The following is a 22325-nucleotide window of genomic DNA, read 5'->3' as shown; positions in this document are numbered from 1 at the left end:
TAGGCCTTGTTTGGTTTGTTTTTGAGAAACAAATTTTGGAAAAAACTTTCTAAAATTTTGTTTGGTTGAGTGATTTTGAAAAAAAATTTCCAAAATCACTTTCTATCTCCTACACATCAATCAATCACTTTTTCTCTCTCTTCTCTCATTCTCAATCACTTTTTCTCTCACACACATCTACTCAACTACAACAAACTATCAAATCATCTCAAACTCTTACACTCCAAAACTATTTTCAAAATATACAACCAAACAAATCAAAAAAAATTCTAAACTCTTTCCCCAAGATTTTTTTTGAAAATTTATCTCCCATAACCAAACCAAACACACCCATAGTTTCTGTGTTCAGATCTGTATTTGGTCGTCTGTGTGCCTAAATTTTTAATAAAATCTAACAAATCATAAATAATAAATATTTAATTGGGTAAATTATAAATATACTAGTTGAATTTTGTTTAAAATATAAATTATCTTCTCTAATTTTAAAAATTAATTTTGTCCTATAAAGTTTCTAATTTTATAATAAATGATCCTTTTCATTAATAAATTTTTAGTCGATAAATAGTTTTTAATTATGTCAGAAATATATTTCAGTTAATAATTCAAATAATTTTATTATTATATAAGAGAACATTTAGGAATTTTATTTCTTCAATTAATTCTGTTAAATAAAAAATTCAAATAATGAAATATTTGTTATTTTTCAAATTATAAGAAATAATTCGTATTTCAAATAAATCTCAAAAGATGTATTAATAATTTACCCTAAATAATTTTATAGGGAAAATTAGTCTAAAGTCCCTCCCCCATTTTTAATAATGGAAGAGATCCAATATATTATTTTATGATGTCTAAGGACCCTCAACTCCACACCCATATATCGCAAAGAAATTTGACCCTCTCACATCAAACCTCATTTCTCTCTCTCTCTCTCTCTCTCTCTCTCTCTCTCTCTCTAAATCTAAAACAGAGCATAAACTTCGAGTTCCTAGAGAGTAGTCCAGTTCTGCACGGAGAAACAAGCCTGCTGACATGCAGATAGAACAAGCAACGAGTTTCCCGTACAAAAAACCATATATATATACATCATTTTATAGTACTCAATTTACCAAAATTCATTAGCAATGGATGTAGAATATTGGATTCACTTTACTCTAAACAAGAAATAGTGGTAGAAGAAACTGAATTTTTCAACCATATTTAACCAGAGTTATTTGCACCAAATCATTCTATACATTTTCCATTACCAGATAGTGGCCTTATGAATGAGCAGATGATTCTATTTACATCTTTTCATGATATTTCTTCGTTGGAGTTTTGATTACAATACTGGCATCTAGGGCCTGATTTGATATTTGGGTCAAAATCATGAATTTAAATTTGAGCTCACAGGCCATTTAAATTATGATTTATATTGTAAATAAGACAAATTTATGTGCATATACACACCAAAAGACATGTCAGAGGCTTGCAACACATAATACATGTAATTAAGTCGTCAATCTTTGGATGGCAGATCAAGGATTTTCTTTTGCTGCTTACTGTCAAAGATACAGCTATGGACATACTCTCAAATTTGGAGGCTCAGAGACATATTTCATTCTTCGCTACATCTCTCTTTATGAATATACCTAGTACTCCTAAAGTGTGTAACATGTTGTCGTTCAGGTAGATACTTTTTTGTATTATTTTTATTTCTTTATGATTTGTTGTGGTATGGTGTTATTTTCCTTAATATGTATTTGTCATCTTTTGCATATACAATTTGTAGAAAGAAAGCAATCTAATAAGAATTACTTTTTTTTAACATAAAAATTATTTCCCAACCAAAATCAAGTTATACTCTTGGCATTTGTCCAAACCAGAGAATTTATTTTTGAAAACTAGAGGATTTCATATATATTTTTGGACCAACCCAATTCTTTGAAAATTGGTCAAAAACACAGAGAAATTTTCTGGAAAGTCTAGGTAGAGAATTTCTCTAGAGAGAAAATCTATGGGAGGTCCAGAGAAATTCTCTAGGAAGTGCAAAGAAATTCTCAGAATTTCTCTGGAGAGAATTTCTTTGAAGAGAAAATTTGTGGGAGGTCCAGAGAAATTCTCTCTGGAGAGAAAATCTCTGGGAAGTCCAGAGAAATTCTCTGGGTTGAATATATATGAAATCATTATTTATTTTTGAAAAAATATATATGAAATTTCTGAGAATTTCTTTGGACCAACCCGATTTTCTTTGAAGTAGAGCACTAATCTTTATTGTTGTCCAGAGAAATTTGGATTTTCTCTGTGATGTGTCCAGAGAAATTTGAAATTTTCTCTGTGATATGTCTAGAGAAATTCTCTGGATCGATGTTGAGGGACCTTAGACATTATGAAAATATTAAGTGTCATTTATATTATAAAATCTTAATACCAAGAACCTTAAAAAAAATTTCCAATTTTATACGAATAACTACTGATTTACTAGTTTCTCTTCCGTCTCTCGTTAGAGCTACTCAAATTGAATCATTGTTCAATTGGAACATGAAAAAGTGATTAAATTGATCTAGTTATTTTCGGGATGAGAAGTTATTTCGTAGGTTGTACTTACGAGATTGTTGTGTCCATCTTATAATATGGTGTGTTTGTTTTGAGATATTATTTTATGGGATTGGATTATTAGTCTATTCAGATTAATAGTTTATTGTTTGGTTCAATTTTTTTGCTTTGGATTAATAGTCCTTCCGGACTATTAGTCCCTCATATGAGGGATTATTCTATCCAAGGGGGATGGGTGGGATTATTTTCATGGGATTTGTATTTCATGGGATTAATGTGTGAAATATCCATTTTACCCATATACTATTACTTAATAAACAATTGAAAAAAGGGTAAGATAGTCTTTTGAACATTTATAGATTATTTTTTTAGTGTTGATAATTTAAAATTATATATTAAATAAAAAATATAAATTATAAATTTAATTTAATTAAAAATAATAAATTAAAAATTATGGCCTTATAAATTAAATTTTTTTAGTGTTGTTAAAAAATTAAATTTATATATTAAATAAAAAAAATTGGTGTTGTTAATTTAAAATTATATATTAAATAAAAAATATAAATTATAAATTTAATTTAATTGAAAATAATAAATTAAAAATTATGGCCTTATAAATTAAAAAAATTTTAGTGTTGTTAAATTATAAATTTAAAATTATATATTAAATAAAAATTATAAATTATAAGGGTAAAATAGTCTTTTGAATATTTATCCTTGTCCAGTCCGTCCAGCCAAACATTCGATTCAGTAAAAATAATCCAATCCAGACATCTAATCCCATAACTAAACAAACATAGAATACAAATCCAGTCTAACCAAATAGTCCGAAGACAATGTATCCTAGGACTAACAGTCCGATGAATTACAATCCCCCTTATCCAGTCCGTCCAAACAAACACACTCTATAGATGATGTAACATTATTTATATGATTTTGAATATTTATAACTTGTATAATAAATGTGATCAATAATAATATCATAACACTAATTGATATATTAGTGTATATACTAATTAGTGCATGTAATACTACCATATAATATGAGAGCATATAATTAATTTGCTTAAAATATAAGAGATAAAGTAAAAGAAATTAGTTATATGGCCTAATAATACAGACCACATAGGATATATAGCTCCGACCTATTACGTAATTTATACTTCCAAACGGAGTGAGAGACAGAAGAAGATTCTCAAACGATGAAAAAGATCCAATAGCTTCAAAAGAATTGAACGAGAAGTGATATGAGGTGAAAATCTCATATACAATAGATCCTATTGAATGAATTTGTTTATTTATTTGTAGTATTTTTTTAAACGTATTTACTTATTATTTTAACAATAAATTTTTTTAAGTCTTTTTAAATGTGTTTTGTATTTGTGGAATGATTATTTAATAGTAGTAATGATATTGAAAAAATTATTAAAGTAATAAATTATTAAGATATTTTGGCTTTTATTTATGAATTTTTATTTATTTTAAATTTATTTGTGTTAATTTAGATTGAAATATGATGTGAGAAGTATAAATAATTGAAATGTATTTTTACTTTCTTTTTTTTTAACCGTGATAAATTAAATTAATCACTTAAAATTAGAATACGACTTTTTAATAATTATGTCTAATCCACAAGCTCGTAACTGTCCCATACAAATACATGTAATGAGGAATTTTTTTTTTTATTACAATAATGCTTGAGGTCTCGAATTTGTCTCGAATTCCATTTTCTTTTTCTTTTTTCCTTCTAAGGCTGTGTTAGTTTTTTTTTTTTTTTTTCCTCTCTTTTCTTTCCTTTTCTTTTCTTTTTGCAAGGGTGGTTATGTATAGGGATGTGCTAAAAAACTAGACATTCCGCAAGTGAGTTGGGTTTGACTAATTGGGTGATAAAATTGACTAATTATTTTTTTTAATTTTATTTTATTTTATTTGTTGGGATGTGTTGGTTTGGTTTTTTTTTTTTTTTTTTTGTGTTTTGTAAAGGTGGTTATGTGTAGGGGTGTGCCAAAAAACTAGACATCCCACACCAACTCATCATACAAAATTATATGGAATTAACAAATTTTAACCAGCAGTCTAACTGATCAGTCAATTAGGTTAGACGTTGAGTGATAAAATTGACTGATCAGTTAAATTGTTGGTTAAATTTTGTTAATTTCATATAATTTTATACAATGATTTAGTGTGGAATATCTAATTTTTTTGGCACATCCCTATACATAACCACTCTTAAAAAAACACAAAACAAAACAAAACAAAAAAAAAAAAAAAAAAAAAAAACTAACACAGACCCCCCCAAAAAAAAAAAACGCATTTGAGACAAATTCGAAGCCTCTAGCACTACCACTTTTATTTTTGTCTTTGTTTTTTTTTTTTATAAACACCTTGAATTTTTATTTATTATGGTCTTATGAAATATTTGAAATTTTGAGTTTGATCCAATTATGATTGATAAGTCCTAAAGAACCTATTGTGTCCAGTAAAAACTACCAAACACCTTATTAACATGATATAAATATCATAAAAGATAGAGATCCAAAAAAAAAAAAAAATGCTAAGAAATTTATTCTAAATTGTGATATGTGGTACAGATTTAATTCTTATATAGTGAGACTTACACTTGAAATAAATCTTTTGAATAGAAGTTCTAAGTTCCTAGCAATGCAGTATAATAATATATGCAATGTGGCACCTTCTTTTTTCATTTATTTTTTAATTTTTATTTTTTTATTTTTATTTTTTTTTTTTTGGGTTGAGCTTTTATTTGTTGTGAATTTACAAAATAGTTGAAAATTTGAACAATTTCTTTTCTTCTTTTTTTTTGGGTAAGTAATTCTAAATATTTTTTGTTAATTGAGTTGCGATTTTATCAAATATTTGAAAATTTGAATTTGATCCTAGTTTGAGATAAAAAAATATATATATCACAATTAGATTGTAATGAATTATGTTTAAGGCTCTAAATACCTGTTTAATTACTTTTGTTAATTAATTTAACTCAATTAGTTATTTAATCAAGTATGTGCAAACAACTTTCATTCCAGATTAAAATTAAAAGAGACTCTGTAGGACATCTTTTGACCACACTGCTACTACCATCACGAATCCACCGCTACTCCTCCACCAACACCACCGCTAATTTTAAAATCACAACCAAATAAATATATATAGACAGTTTTCTGTAAGAAATCCTTAAGTTAAATTTTCCTAATTTCAATTGTAGGAACACATGCACTTGGCATAAGTGATTGAAACACAGTGAAATGTAAATCCAATAGACTTGAATTTGACAGTTTAGTTCTATAGTTATAACTTTTTAAATTATTAATTTAAGAGAATTTTAAAAAAATATCCATCTATTTGATTCAACTATTACTGATACGTGGAAAAAATTAAACTTGTTTAATTAAATAAATTGTTACATAGATTTTTTGTTATATAAATATTTAGAATAATATCAAAAGTTGAAAAGTTGAAAAAGTTACAAAAAGATGAGATCTTTTTTTGTTTCCAAAAAAAAAAAAGTTGAAAAAGTTAAAAACACTACAATTTAAAATTATGATAAATTACACTTTACACCAAATTTCATTTTAATTACTACACATAAAGTCATGACAATTAACTCTTACATTTTTGGTCATGTGTCAATGACGCCTTCTCTTACTCCACTATGAAGACTTTAACATAAACCAATCGTGCATTTTCCACCTATACATATTTTGTCCCATGTGACATGTGAGAGTTATATAATACAATACATTTACATATATGTTCATATTTTGAAAATATGGATGAAGAGGGAAGAAAACAGAGCTGTTGAATCAAGAAATGTAGCAAAGAAATCTAAGAGAAAGAAAGATGAATGGACGAAAGATTGTCACTGTGAAAAATAGAACTTCGTAATTTTCATTTACACAAAACCCTAATTCATCTCCTTAATTGTTCACAATCTGCATTTTATTTCATTCAGATACAATCCTAATTAGATATAAATTTTGAGACAAAGTGTGATAGACAGAAAATGAGGGTGATTTTTCTCCCTTACCCTCATTTCATAGTCATATATTTATCACATGACTAATTTCTATTAAAGAGTTATACAGTGAAGTAACAAACAAGGACATTAACAGTATTAGTCAATATTTTTTGGACAAAATATACTTTTTATACCCCTACATTTTACATCCAACTCACTTTGCTCCCAAGCCTCTTAATTAGCTCAGTCACTCCTAGACTTTGAATCAAGTAGCAATTTGGTCCATTTACTCCTAGGTTTAATTATACTTAACAACATTATACTTTTATCAAAATCCTCTTTAGTCTTAACTTCTTTAATTTACCAAAACCTCAATTTAGCATCTACAATTTAGTTTCTCCGTCAATTCTTAAAACAATGTCAATTCTTAAAACAAGGTTATTTGACTGGATCCAATTGTAACTTAACTCGAAATGTAGGGGTCAACTGAGAAAATTAAAAGATTATAGAGCAAAGTGATATTCAGTGTGAAATTCAGGGATGAAAAGTGTAATTTACCCCATTTTTTTTTAAACAAATGAATTAAATAAGTCGACTCTTACCAAACAGAGCCGTTATTACTACAAGAAGAGACCAGCACAAATACACAGAATGGAGGTGCTAAATTAAGGTGATTCTCATGTCACCCTTTCTGTGAGCAAATTGCTAAAAATCCTACGAACGCAAGGAACACATATTTTTTGTCAAAACAAACAGAGCGTAAGTTGAATTTCCCTACTTTCATATATGGTGCAAATACAATTAAAAAGTAAATTTGATGGGCTCAAATTTCAAGGTGATGTAGAGCACTAGTAAACAACTCCAGCTTTTAACATAAGAATGCAAGGGAGAAACACTATTATAACTATCGTAAGAGAACACTAAGAAAACATTTTTTGCCAAAACAAAGAGAGTGCAAGTTGAATTTCGCTACTTCCATATGTCAACAAAATTTAAACCCGATAGACTCAAATTTCATGGTGATGTAATGGACTAGTAACCAATTCATGTTTTTCATTATAATACAATGCAAGGGAGAAACAAATTATTACTACTGTAAGAGAATAGCATGAACGCAGAGAATGGAGATGCTTAAATTAGGCAATTCCAATGTCTACACAAACATGAACACACCTCACCACTCTGAATAGGTTATTCAAACGTCATTGAAGTTTTGTCGAGTATATAACCACCTTCTTCAGGGTGTCTTGGTCTTAGGTGGTGATGGAAGCAACTGCATAAAGGAAACATGAGATATGATTTGACTACCAGAAAATACAGCAATCCATATTATAAACTACATCATAAATCCCAATAAAATTTTGGGAGAATTATAAGAAAGGCGGGAAGTGGGGGATTTTTTTTTCAAATTCATGGAGGTACAAGACTCACACAAATTTTTAGTGCATGAACCACTTGTGCTTCTAAAAGATTGAAATTATTTTTCTCATTCCCACTTTTTTGATATTCCCTCTAAAATTTTGGGCACTAACCATGGATTTAACTCTTTCAAAGCCAAACATCAAATACAAGGCAAATTATATTCAGTGGTAATTGTATTATAGATTAGTTATTCAGCTAGGATCCCATAAAAATGTTACACTTTTTTTTTAAACATATGCTGATAGCTGAAAATTCCCAATAAGTTTTACTTTTCCCATGAAATTTCCTTTGGGTCATATTAACACATGAATCAACCATCTTATACATTAGAGTTATTCAACAAGGATCCCATAAAATTGTTATACACATTTTTTTTTTTTAAAGGTACATTGATTGCTGAAAATTCTCAATGAATCTTACTTTTACCCATGAAATTCTCATTGAGTCTTATTAACACGTAACATAGTGTTAATAGGCTACGTGTTAATAGGACTCAATGGAAATTTCATGAAAAAAGTCAGGGACATATTTGATACTTAGTTGCACGAAGCAGGAGCAAGAGCGGGAGCGGGGGAACGTGGCCACTTAGAGGAATCGTAAATCAGGAGCGCTTATGTATTATTATATTTTATTTATTATAATAAATAAGAAATAATAAATTATGTCAAAATAAATAATAAATAAAAATTAGATGTTTTATTTTATAAATTTTTTAAGATTTTTTTTATTACATATGATTTAAATAGATCTCTTTTAAACAATTAAATGATTTATTTTATTTATTATATGTTAAAAAGTTAAGAAATAATAAATTCTAATAAATAATTTTTTATTTTAGACAGATTTTATATTGTTTATGACAAATTATATTATATATATTATATATATATGATAAATTATATTTATATTATATAAAACAAATATAAAAACGGAGAGGGAGAGAGGGAGAACAGAGAATGGATTGAGAGGGAGAGGCAAAAAGAGACGAAGAGAGGGAGACGACGAAGAGAGAGAAGCAAACAGAGACGAAACAAACAGAGACGATGAGAGATGAAGCGAAGATCGAGACTAAGAGAAGAGCGAGAGACAAAGACAGTCAAGATCGACGGTGAGAGAAGAGAGTGAGAGAAGAGAGTGACGAAGACAATCGAAGCCCTGAGAGACGAAGATGATCGAGATCGACAGTGAGAGAAGAGAGGGATGGAAACAATCAAAGCCCTAGTCTCAACCCTAATCGCAATTCTTATGCGATTCTTCCTTGGTAGCACAAAATCACGCTTCTTCCTCAGAAACGTGAGTCCCTTCCACGATTCCTGCTACTAAGATTTGATATTTTCTCAAATTTTTTAATACATCGACTTCCCAAGCCCCAAGTCAGTGTTAATAAGCATAAATAGTGTTATGCATAGAGGATAATTGTAAGAATTTTTGTCTACCTGATAACAAGAAATCAGGGAGCTAATAAATCCAAAGGCTCCTGTAACTCGGGGATTGACATTCTTGGGTGCCAGTTGAAGCAGCCCAACAGCAACCACTATATCCATGCCTGCTTTAACCAGGGCCAATGACCTCTCATTTGACTTCTGAAGTTTACTACGGTATTGCTCATTCTGCATTTACAAGTGCAAAAAAATAAAAATAAAAATAAAAATAAAACAAAAACAAAAAACAACATATGAAAAGGAAAGAGAGAAATTACAACAATCTACAAATTATGGAAGTGCACGCCACCATGCTAAAAATACCTTATGTTTATCACTGTTCTTGAGATCCTTCTCTAATTTCTTCATTGATGCAGAAAGCCTTCCAAGCTCTCCGAGCTGAAACAATTATTGGAGGAAGCACATCACACCATTTTCTAGTTTGCAATATGAAAAAGGGAAAAAGAAAAGAAATGATACAACAGGAGAAGCTCCCTCCACAAATTTAGATTTCCTAACTTATGTTCATGGTCAAAAGTCAATTAGCAGTTATTCCTCACTTTTTCACCATATTAGTTCGTTATTTACCAGATCTAGAACTGCTCTCAACTGTTTGCCTGGCCATTATATTTTTTTTTATTGAGATCCGCTAACTTTGTATACTACTCCACTGTAATTTAATGATCCATTCATAGGTCCATTGTGATCTTGAAGTCATAAAATAACAGAAAATTAACCATTGTTGCCACTGCATAACTACTTTACTTGTGAGTTCTATCCGGTATCGCTTGATACCACCTTTCGGAACCTTCTCAACAATCATGCAATCCATTCTAGAAAGATGCAGCTTAATTGACGTAATAGGCCTCGTATATAACTTGACCACAAAGTAAGGCCAAGCTACATAAGGGCCAAAAAAGGATACCAAAATATAATCAAGATGTGTCAAATCAATACAGAGAGAGAAGTGTTACCCCAAAACAATGAGCATTTTTTGAAAGGCAACAACTCTGGAACAGTGGGCGTAAAATACAGAAGCCAAAATACAGAGAGAGAAGAAGGTGGCAAACCTCAACCAAGGTAGTGCAGATTGAGGAACCCATCCAACAGTAAAGAGATATCCTGCCAATTATCTCTGCACGCTCTTTGTTCTGAATGTATTCCATCTTGTGAGTACATCTCTTAGAAATCAGTGTAGAAAAATGATACTATATAAAGAAAGTTTGTTCCATACCTTATAAATGCCTGTCCTACTGAGCCATACAATTTGGTCAAGAAACAAGAAAGTGGACAGTAGTGCATTTTTAGACTGAGAAAAGCATTGTGGTTAGAAAGTGACAAAAAGCAAATCACAAATAAATTAGAATTCAGTCAGCAAACCATTTTGCACCTTTCCCAGCAAAACTAGAGGAAGGGGAGTTCCTGTAGCCGTTGGACTAATAAGAGCGTGCAGATCATTGACAAACTGCATGAGAAGCAACCCTAGATAAGCCCAAGAATAAAAAAAGGTATACAGACACAAGTTCTAAATCAGATTGATTTTATAACATTTTCCAAGCCAAGTCTTCATACAACTGCTTGAGGCCAGCTACAAGGACAACATTAACACAATAGGGTGCCCATGATACACCATCTCATTTATGGACATTAAGCCAGAATATACAAGTAATTTCTCCATAACTAGCCCACTATAAGGATACTTAACTATGAGACCAAAAATCTGAGTGAAAAAAAAGACATTGATCATGCTTATTAGTAAAATATACAATCAAGCCCGACCTTGAAAAGACGGAAAACTTTGCGTGCCAAGCTTGTTGATTTGTCAACATTTTGGGCTGTGCCAGGCTCTCCATTACTCAAATATTTTGAACCATATTGTATTGCCCTGCATATCTTGTCCCTGGCTTCAGCTTTGTTCAAATACAGAACCACAAGAGCAAGTTCTGTTCTGGCTACATCTAATGTACTCATTTTATCCTCAGTTTACCTGTAAATTCAAGTTTCCAGCTTAATTAGTCTGAGAAACCCAAGGAACAAACAACAACTTAACAAAGTATGCAAATTTTAGATAAAATAAATAACAGAGAGATTTTTGGTGTGTTTGGTTTGTGTTTTGAGATAAATTTTCAAAAAAAAAAAAAAAAAAAAATTAGGGAGAGAGTTTAGAAATTTGTTTTGGTTTGTTTGGTTGTATATTTTGAAAATAGTTTTGGAGTTTGAAAGTTTGGAATGATTTGATATTTTATTGTAGTTGAGTAGACGTGTGTGAAAAAAAAAATGATTGAGAAAGAGAGAGGAGAGAGAAATAATGATTGATTAATGTGTAGGACAGAGAAAGTGATTTTGAAAAAAAAATTCAAAAAATTTGAAACAAACAAAATTTTGAAAATTTTTCTCAAAAATTGTATTTTGAGATACAAACCAAACAAGTCCTTTACCTCCACAAATCAACAAAAAGTCTACACAATTCAAGCTGACAATTTATTGAGATTTTTTCAATATATATAAGACGATGATAAGAGCCACGAGACATCTTTAAGATCAACCATGATTTGGTATGGAATGTTGGACAGTTAAGAAACAATGTGTTCGCAAAATGAGCATAGCTAAGAAGAAGATATTGAGGTGGATGTGTGGCAAAACTAAAAATATAAAATTAGGATTTAATTAATTCATGAGATGATAGAGATAGCATCTATCAAAAATAAAATGAGGAAAAATCAATTAAGATGGTTTGGCCATATAATAATTGTATTAGTTGGGAAGAGTGATTTTATCCACAAAGGATAATGCTAAGGAACGAGATTGACCAAAATTAATACGGGTTGAGATAGTGAGAGATTTATTTAGGGTCAAAATAATGATGGCCCTTGATCGAGCAGAATAGTGAAACATGATTCATGTAGCCAATCCCAAGTAATTGGGACAAGGCACTGTTGAATTGAGCAAAAGTGCCAGTTTTTCTCAGTACATCATCTAATTCTCGACCAATAACTAATACTAAATCCCATAATCACTTGAGACGACTCCATATCTTCAAGGTGATTAGGAGTTGCAAGCAACTACGGGAGAAGAATAGTGATAGCTATTCAATATCTACATACATTAAGGTTGAACAAGGTGGACAGACATATTTAGCATCTTTATGCTACTCCATTCAATGGAAGATTACCTACAACTCATTTCAACACATTTTGCAGTGACAAAAAGTGCATCATATTTTTTGGGTTGGGTTGGGTTAGGTTCGGTTAGGTTAGGTTAGGTTAGGTTGGCTAAAACTAGTCAAAGAATTATTCCCAATATCTTAAGACACAAGCATCTCAATAATAGTTACTAAAAATCATATACTGAAAAGATCGAGGGAGAAGAAGAAAAAAATAGAAAAGAAGTGCAAGTAATAATATTGATGCTCAAGAACATACAACCATAGCTCATTTATCCATTTTTAAACTTGAAGATGCATAACATCTTTGAAATCTCTACCCCCCTTTTTTTGGATAAGTCTTCATAATAACTTTGGAAGAATTATATCAAATGTAGGAAACTTCATGCAATTTGTCTTAAGCACTATACACACCAATGTCGTAGTAGGGACTTTGAAGCCTGACTTCGCCTTTTGAGGGGATTGAAGGAGATACCACTGAGCTTAAGGCAGGGGGTTGATTTGCTAAATTTTTTTGTTAATAAATCATATTTTCTCAAATAAAAGATAGTTTGGTGTAAATGTTCATATAGTTATTCTTCCAATTGGTGTATTTATTTTTAAGGGGCAGAGACAAAGGGTGTGTTTGGTTTGTGTTTGTAGAGTAGTTTTTGAGATAAAATGTGCGAAAACTTGTTTGATTTGCCTTTTTTCAGAAATGATTTTGAAAAATTGTTTTGGGGAGAAAGTTTTAAAAAAAGTGATTGATTTGATGTGTATGAGAGAGAGAGAGTGATTTTGGAAAGTAGGTAACCAAACAAAATTTTGAGATTTTTTTTGAAAAAATTTGTTTGGTTGAAAATTTTTTTGTAGAGAATTTTTTTCCAAAAATTTTTCTGAAAAACAAACCAAACAAGGCCAAAATATTTTGAGCACATAAATATCGGCATCAATATCTAGATTTTCTGTTCTTTGTGTTGGAATATAGTGATCAATAAACAGAAAACAATTAAAGATTTAAACTCACTCTGCCTGATAGCTGCCAAGTTGCCCAAGGTAAATTGAACACACAAATCACATAATTTTTAACTATTAAGAGTACATCAATCAAATTAAGATGAAGACAACAAGACATAGATGAAAATGTCCAGTTTTTTGTTGATATCTTTAGGAGAGCTATTTTCGCACTCGCCAATATCAGTTGATAGGATGGTAACACTCAGAGTTAGGCCTATTGTCTTGAAAAAAGACAAAAATATCCGACTTGAAATATTAGGCAAACCATAGTTTGGTCGCACAAAATATGAGTTGGACTGGAATTTCTCAATGGGCTTAAAAAATCTTGATTTCACAGAGTAATTGCCCTCTTCATTCTGGTTATGAAATCTGAATTCACTTCCACATCCATTGGTATGAAAAACATGCAAAGAATTGAATTGGAATTCCTGGCCTTAATCCTTAATCCAAGACCCAACCAAATCCAACCTAGACATGCTTATTGACGCATAAAGATAGCACTACACATCTAAAATCTCAGTCTTTTGTTGGGGATTGGCCAATTACGCCACACGTCCAAGAAATTTATAATTGAACCATTAAACACTCTTAGGTAAATTGCCACCACACATGAAATGCCTTTTCAAGTTAACCATCATCCTAACTCAGACGTCATCCAATTCAAAGCCAATAAATAATAATTAACCTCAATAGTGGATCCCTAAAGAAGTAAGTCCTAATGAAATCACCAAACAAATCCACTATACAAACATACTACCTTATCAGATATGCTCAGAATTCACATGGTGAAAACATAAACATAATAAAAAACTTAAAACAAAATTATGAAATAAACTAGAACACAAAGATACATAAACTTTACAAAAACAAACATAACAATCGAAATCATTGCAAAGTTCAACAAAAATAAATTCTTTTGATTGAAGCACAGAAAATAAAGACCTCTAACTCAACTCAACTCAACTTAGCACAGCTTTGTTTTTTATTTATTTATTTATTATTATTATTACCAAGTTTCAATTTTTTTCTGCTGCTCCTCCATTTCCTCAAAAAAAATTAGAGAACCAGACAATAGACAGCAGAAAACTAAAATAACTAAAGCCAAATAAACAAAGCCTAATCTCACACTCAATAGATGAAGCTGAAATGAAGAAAACTAGTCACAGAACCCACTAATCAATCAAATTAAACACTTACATACGAAATCGGTTCATTAATATCACAAATAAATGTCAAACAAAACAGAGAAATGCAAATAACATACAGTAGTACCTGAACTCGAGATCAACAATCAACAATCAAGACAAAGAGCTAGGGTTTGTAAATTCTATATATATAGATATATAATCTAGAGAGAGGGAGAGCGGTTATACCGTGGGGAGTGCCGGAGCTTTTGCCTCGAAATTCACACCTTCTCTCTCTCTCTCTCTCTCTCTATATATATATATATAGATGTTTCTCTCTCTAAAGCATTCGCACGTTGAGCTGTATCTGTGTGTGTCAAACTAGTATGATAGAGTTTCGTGGGATAAGGGCTTGTTCGGTCCCTCTTTACCAAAACTACCAAACAAATTTGCTAAACTCATTCTGTTAAAAAAAAAAAAAAAATTGCTAAATTCATTAATTGTTCGTTATGATGTATCGTAAGCTACAAAACTCTCCTTTCGGACAAATTATTCAGCTCGTTTGCTAATATTATTTTTTTAATTTAAAAGTTAAAAAATTATTTAAAAAATTAAAAAATTAACAATTTATATTAAAAAGTCAAAATTTTTCTTTTATCTATACTTTTTACACATCTTTTCGTAAAAATCAAAAAGTCATTTCAAATATACTAGTTTTTTTTACATCATATTTTAATTAAAATGTCAAAAAAATTACTAAAAAAAACATATTTCTAAACGAGGTTTCGGTGTGTTTGGTTTCAATTTTTTAAATTGAATTTTTTTATTTTTTTTGTTTTTTTTGTTTCTAGTGAATATTTTTAAAATTTTTAGCAATTTTTTTTACTTTTTTAGATGCTCCTTACTTAGATGTATCTAAATAGTAAAATATTTGTAAAAAAAATATTTTAAAATTTTAATAAATATACAAAAATATGAAAAATATATTGAATTTTCATTTTTTTTTTTTGTATTTTTTCGTATTAATGTATTTTTTAAAGATTTTTTTTATAAATATTATACTTTTTAAGTATATTTATGTTAAATATGTCTAAAAATTTTAAAAAAAATTACCTAAAATATTTAAAAAAAAATTATTGAAAACATTAAGATACCAAAAATAAAAAAATAGAATTTTTTGAAAACTATTTCTCGAAAACCAAAACCAAACAAAGTGATTCGTTTCTCAAGTAAATTTGTATTGTTTTAAATTATTAATTTTATTACTTTTATTAGAGTTGTAAAAGATTAAGGCCAAGTTTGGTATAATTAAAAAAAGACAAAAAGTTAAAAAGTCACTATTCTATTTAAGTCACCTCATCTTATTTAAGTCACATTACATATCTAACATATCACTTCAAACCCAACCCAAACTCAACCCATATTTCATAAAAAGTCAAAAAATATACTTATTTAGTCTTTCTAAACTAGGCCTAAATTTTTGGGTGTCAATCTGTAAATAAAACGACATATTGCTCCATATAAATTTTCATTGTCAAATTGTTCAATTCAAAATAAATTTTTTGTTAATGTGCACGTGTTAAAAAAATAATAATTGACATTAACTATCTCTACTTATATGGATATATTAAACAAAATAAGAAGTAAATTTAGCATTTTTCAATGATAAATGCTAATAGTCTCCTAGGCATTGTTTTTATATTGAAAAAGATATAAAAAGTGTCATGAAAATATGTAAAAGTATTAAAAAGTGTAATGATTTTAATAAAAGTACATTGAAATTAGTAAAAAAATATGTTGTGTGAGTGAGTAATTTATATGTAAATTAGGCCGAGCTGGGTAATGGGTCATTCTGAGGGCTATAGTAAGAAAGGTTGAGTAAAAGGGCCTAGAAGTTAGCCCGGTTCAAAGGAGCTTTGTAGTTAGCTCGGTCGACATGATTAGAGCGATGACAGTTAGCTCGGTCAAACCAAACTGAGCCGAGGTATTGTGGACCTTTTTTCAGGACCTTGCTGTCGAATAGCTCGGTCTAGGCACGCTATGGATAGCATGGTTTTTAACAAACAACCGAGGTACAATTGCACGAGAACCTAGCTAGCTTGGCGTTGTGCATTGGAGCACCAAGATTGGTTAGCTCGATATTAAATGAACAGTCCAGTTGGAGTATGTCAAACCGAGGCACACGCAGTAAAAAGAAGAACCGAGCTAGTTGGAGCTCGGTCTAGTCTGCGGCTTTAGCATGGACATGTTAGCTTGGTCGTATTGACATCCAACCGAGGTAAAACCATCTCACTTAGTTTAAGCAGTGAGGGGGGTGTTGAAGGATAAACATTATCTTTCAGGATTATGATTCCTAGGAGGACTCTGCATGGAGGAATAAGAGTCCAACTAAGATTGTGCCACGCGGAACCTATAAAAGCTCATAACATCACCTATGGAGAGGTAACACAACTTTGATTCTCGAATACACAGAGCTTTTGTCTATTTGTCTATTTTGTTGACTTAGGCATCGGAGAGGTATCCGGCATACACCCGCCAGCTAGCTCACGTTTGTGTTTTTAGGGAGTAAAGCGACGTCGTTTGGAGGAGCGCGGACTTGATCAACAGGATTATACGAGAAGATTATTTCTTGCTCGTATAATTGGCGCCATCTGTGGAAATCACAGAAAGAATGAAACCTCTTGATCAAAGTTTTCCTCGCTAGATTAGACGCAATAGCGCACAATGAGGATTTACTGCAATCCGCCACTGATGGGCAAACCCCAGAGGGAAGTAGGAGGCGCGAAGGTTTGCCTTCCATCCCTCCCATGGCAGATTTAGAGCCCCAGCGACAGAACCCCCGAAGGGATGCAAGGGGGAGACGAGGTAACAGCCCCCGTCGCTCATCAAGTCCTGATAGGCAGAGGCGGAGGATCGACCCTTAAGTTTTAGAGGATCGGGTAAAGGAGTAGGACAAGTTAATCAGGAAGATGGCAGCGGACATGGAATTGATGAAGCACCAGATAAAAGGGAAAGGAGTGGCGACGGGAGAGAGGCACAAAAGCAACACGCTCCCTCGCCACTCAGAAGATCGTGGTAGGCATACCACGCCATCGCAAGCAGAGAGTAGGAGCCTCAGAACAGGCGACACTCAATCAAGGACTTCCAGAACTCGTTACTCCAGGTCTGAGAGAACGAGATCATTGAGGTCTTACACTGAGGGAAGCACCTATCGGCCCTCACATATGCACCAGACATCATCCAGGCAAACGGAGTTGCTTAGATCGTCCGACTTACAAACTGTGCTTGAGGAAAGGGCACGACGGAAGGAGGATGCCAGGGCACGCGACCCGCACAGAGTTTCAGCCCTTCAGCGGTTGGCTCCTCGGACGCATGAAAGCGTCGAGGTAGGAATGCCAATACCGCACCTTGCCTACGAACAACAGATAAAGCATTGGCAAGGCTACATAGCTCATCGTTCGTTCCGGCGATTAAGAACGCACCATTACCTTCAGGCTTCATTCAGCCTAAGTTTACGACGTACGAGGGGAAGACAGACCCTTACATGCACCTAAGCCACTTTCGCCAAGTCATGGCAATATACCGGCGGAACGAAGCTTTGATGTGCATCCTATTCCCATCCAACCTTGGCGACCTACGTTTAACCTGGTTCGAAAGGCTACCAGAAGGTAGCATAGCCTCTTGGGCGCAATTAGCGGCGGCATTCGTGACAAGGTTCAGAACGAACACCAAGACGCCAATAGAGATCGATTAGCTACTCTCCATTGACATGGACGACAAGGAGACATTGAGATCCTACAACAGTCGTTATTGGGAGACCTTCAACCAGATAGGAGATTGCCCCACAAATCTCGCCATCGCGCAGTACAAAAGAGGTCTTCCAGTCTGAAACATGCTAAGGGACTCAATTACCATGACGTCCCCCCTCACAATGGAAGCCTTAATGGAGAGGGTACACCAGCACATTCAGGTGGAGGAGGATGGCGCTCGTGCTAAAACGAAGTCTGGTACAACCGCAATACCAGATAAAAAGACTTCGACAAAAGTCAACGCGGTAGAACGTCCAAGCAGAAACGGGCGAGGCAGGCGGGACAATGGAGAGGACCACGATAAAAGGTGGTTGAGAGTCCACACTGCCATTACCACGGTGTTCAAAAAATCGATCTATCGAATTCTCAGTAAGATACGCGATGAGCCTTTCGTTAGATGGCCAGCTAAATTAGAAGAGGCACAAAAGGACTATGATAAAAGATCGCGGTGCACCTTCCATAAGGAAAAAGGGCACCGTACTGAAAATTACACGCCGTTGAGACAACATCTGGAGGAGTTAGTAGCAGCTGGGTATCTGGACCAATACATAGAAAGAGGGACACAACCAGCCCCTCAAAACCACGATCATCCAGACGGAACGTCGATTGATGCCCCACCTCAAGGCGTGATAAACGTAATACATGGGGTATTCGAACCTAAGCAAGTATGTGAGCTCAAGGGAATAATCAAGAAGGCTGAGCACTTAAGGGAGGTATTAAGTGCGCAGCCTACCATTAAAAAAGGGAAAATAGAGGCCACGAACGTCATGTCTTTTTCAGACAGAGACTTGGCAAGGATGTACTGCCATCATAATGACGCACTGGTCGTCATTCTCCGCGTCAAGGATTACAACGTCAAACGAATTTTGATTGACCAAGGGAGCTCATGTGAGATAATGTATTACGAAACCTTCAAACAGTTGAAACTGGAGGACAAAGACTTGGCACCTGCAGTATCTCCCCTGATCGGATTCAACTCAATGACAGAGTGGCCAGTTGGCAAGATAATCCTCCTTGTCAGAGCAGGAAACATGACGAAACAAGTGGAATTCTGGGCATTGAAAGTCCCTTCCACTTACAACATAATCTTGGGAAGGACATGGTTGCATGCCATGCGATCGGTAGCGTCAACCTACCATCAAGTAATGCGGTTTCCCAACGAAGCCGGAGTAATTGAAGAGGTCTTTGGAGACCAAATTATGTCCAAGCAGTGCTTCGTCACGGTAAATGGCAGCCGAGCTGCCAAAGGGTTTGTTCAGATGGTGGAAGAACTTGAGAGCAATGAATTGTTTGCGGATGTTGGCAAAGCCGCTGAACAGAAAGCAGTGGAAGACTTGGTACAGGTAAGAATAGATGAAAAGAACCCGGAAAAATTCTTTTTTCTTGGCTCATTTATGTTCAGCACCAAGAGAATAGAGGTCATAAAATTCTTGACCTCTAACATCGAAGTGTTTGCCTGGACGCCGTATGACATGCCTAGCATTGACCCAAACTTCATTTGTCACCAATTGAATGTCCACCCAACTGCAAGACCAATCATACAGCGTATTCGCAGATCAGCACTCCACCACGCCGAGATAGTGGCGGAAGAAATGGGAAACCTTCTAGAGGCAGGAGCTATCAAAGAAGTGCACTATCCCAAGTGGATATCCAATACAGTAGTGGTGCCAAAGAAGAATGGAAAATGGCTTGTCTACGTGGACTACAAAACAGTCAACAAAGCGTGCCCAAAAGACAACTTTCCCCTATCGCGGATAGACCAACTGGTAGACCTAACGGCAGGACACAATCAACTTAGCTTTCTTAATGCGTATAGAGGTTACCATCAGATCGCTATGTATGAACCAGACCAGGAGGTCACATCATTTACAACGCCAAGAGGACTATATTGCTACAAGGTCATGCCCTTTGGCCTAAAAAACGCAGGGGTAACATTCCAGCGAATGATCACCAAGATGTTCGAACCATTGTTAGGCAGAACAATGGAGGCTTACATCGATGATATGGTAGTCAAAAGCAAGGATGAGAATAACCATCTCAGGGAACTAGATGAGATGTTTCAAATCCTAAAGAAGCACAAGTTGCACCTTAATGCATCTAAGTGTGCATTCGGCGTAGGATCAGGCAAATTCCTAGGCTTCCTGGTAACCAACCGAGGTATAGAGGCAGACCCTTCTCAGATCAAAGCAATTCAGGATCTAGAGAGGCCCAACTCAGTAAAAGAAATACAGCGTCTCAGCGGTATGGCAGCCGCTCTAAACCGGTTCATAAGTCGGTCGTCGGACAGATGTTGACCATTTTTTCAAGCATTAAAGACCAAGTTTGAGTGGGATGAAGAATGCGACCGCGTCCTAGAAAGTTTGAAAGAATACATGTCTTCTCCACCGCTGTTAGTGACCCCAATCCCTGGAGAAGAACTATTTTTGTACCTGGCAATTTCACAGCACGCAATTAGCACAGTGTTGGTCCGAGCGAAAGGAATCCAACATCTGCCCATCTTTTATGTCAACAAGACATTGCTAAGCACAGAAACCAGGTACTTACCATTGAAAAAATTGGCCTTAGCCTTGATGATGGCCTCAAGGAAGTTGTCCCACTACTTTCACGCCCACACCATAATCGTCCTCACAACTTTTCCATTAAAAGCTTTGTTTGAGAGGGCAAACTTTTCTGGGTGAATCTTGAAGTGGGCAGTAGAGTTAGGACAGTTCGACATCAAGTTTCAGCCCAGAACCGCGATAAAAGCCCAAGCTTTAGCAGACTTTGTCGCAGAATTCACACCAGGAAGTCATCATGTCTGCCCAGTTGACTTAACGGGTACAACCGAAATAGGAATGGAAAGTGGCGCCGTAATAGCGCAACCCCTAATACAGGATACCCAGCCACATCCCAGGATAGACCAGAGTAAACCAAGAGAGGAAGAAACAAACCATGCTGCACCAAGCAAAGACCCATCGACAAATAAAGACTTGGTACAATTAGATAGCGAGGGGCAAACAGTAAGTATGGACTTTGAAGAAAACACCAGCAACACTCAAGACTCCAAGGCATCATCCGATCCCTCTACCTGTTGGAGGCTATTCGTTGGAGAGATGTGAAAGTTCTTTGTGGATAGAGCATCCAACAGACACGGAGCAGGACTCGGAACTCACCAGATAGCCTAATAGTGGAACAGATAGTCAACTTTGGCTTCCCAGCATCAAATAACAAAGCGGAGTATGAAGCGCTTCTGGCAGGACTAAAATCTGTATTCTACATGAAGGCCACCGAGCTAATGGTTTACAGTGACTCACAGCTGGTAGTAAACCAAATTTCAGGCGACTACGAAGCAAAGGATGAAAGAATGGCTAAGTACCAAGAGTTAGTCAGAAAAGAGATCATGAAGTTCGAAGAAGTGCGGATAGAGCAGATTGGCAGAGAAGAAAACAGCAGAGCAGACGAACTAGCAGGCATTACTTCAATGACAGATACATCCATACCACATCCACTACTAATCGACTTCCTACCCAAACCAAGCATTGAAGAACCTGAAGTAGAAGAAGTATGTTGCGCCGAACTAGGCCCTTCATGGATGGATTTCATCATAGTGTTCCTAAAAGACGGCATTTTACCCGAAGATAAGAAGGAGGCCAACAAGATAAAAGCAAAGTCACAACGATTTTGGCTCTCCCCATCAATGGCCTTGTACAAGAAATCCTTCACAGGACCTTACCTAAAGTGTGTCCATCCCAGCAAGGTCAAAGCATTCCTGTTCGAGATTCATGAAGGCGTATGCGGTAGCCACCAAGAGGGGAGATCATTGGCTTATAGAGCAATTTCGCAGGGATATTGGTGGCCTTACATGCAAGCAGATTCAGAAAAGTATGTCAAGAAGTGTGA

At 34.1% G+C, this 22325-nt stretch overlaps 1 protein-coding gene across 2 annotated transcripts; it reads right to left on the bottom strand.

Moving 5' to 3' along the window:
* Positions 1–7698: 7698 nt before the first annotated feature.
* Positions 7699–15183, bottom strand: LOC114270133 (peroxisomal membrane protein 11C). 2 transcript variants are annotated; one of them, XM_082869668.1, is made up of 8 exons: positions 14887–15183; positions 11134–11341; positions 10745–10819; positions 10589–10663; positions 10425–10505; positions 9679–9753; positions 9370–9543; positions 7699–7784 (listed from the first exon to the last, which is right to left on the bottom strand). In XM_082869668.1, the coding sequence occupies exons 2-8, from the start codon at positions 11323–11325 to the stop codon at positions 7749–7751; spliced, it is 708 nt and encodes a 235-aa protein (XP_082725794.1). In that variant the 5' UTR covers positions 11326–11341; positions 14887–15183; the 3' UTR covers positions 7699–7748. The 2 variants fall into 2 exon arrangements, with proteins under 2 accessions (XP_082725794.1, XP_082725795.1); XM_082869669.1 differs by having other exon boundaries at positions 14786–15038.
* Between the last annotated feature and the right edge of the window lie 7142 nt (positions 15184–22325).

This window comes from Camellia sinensis, chromosome 5 (assembly GCF_055761805.1).
Source record: "Camellia sinensis isolate YWXY chromosome 5, ASM5576180v1, whole genome shotgun sequence".
Taxonomy (NCBI): domain Eukaryota; kingdom Viridiplantae; phylum Streptophyta; class Magnoliopsida; order Ericales; family Theaceae; genus Camellia; species Camellia sinensis.
The sequence above is the reverse complement of the archived record's forward strand: the minus strand, read 5'-3'. Positions and strand labels throughout refer to the sequence as shown.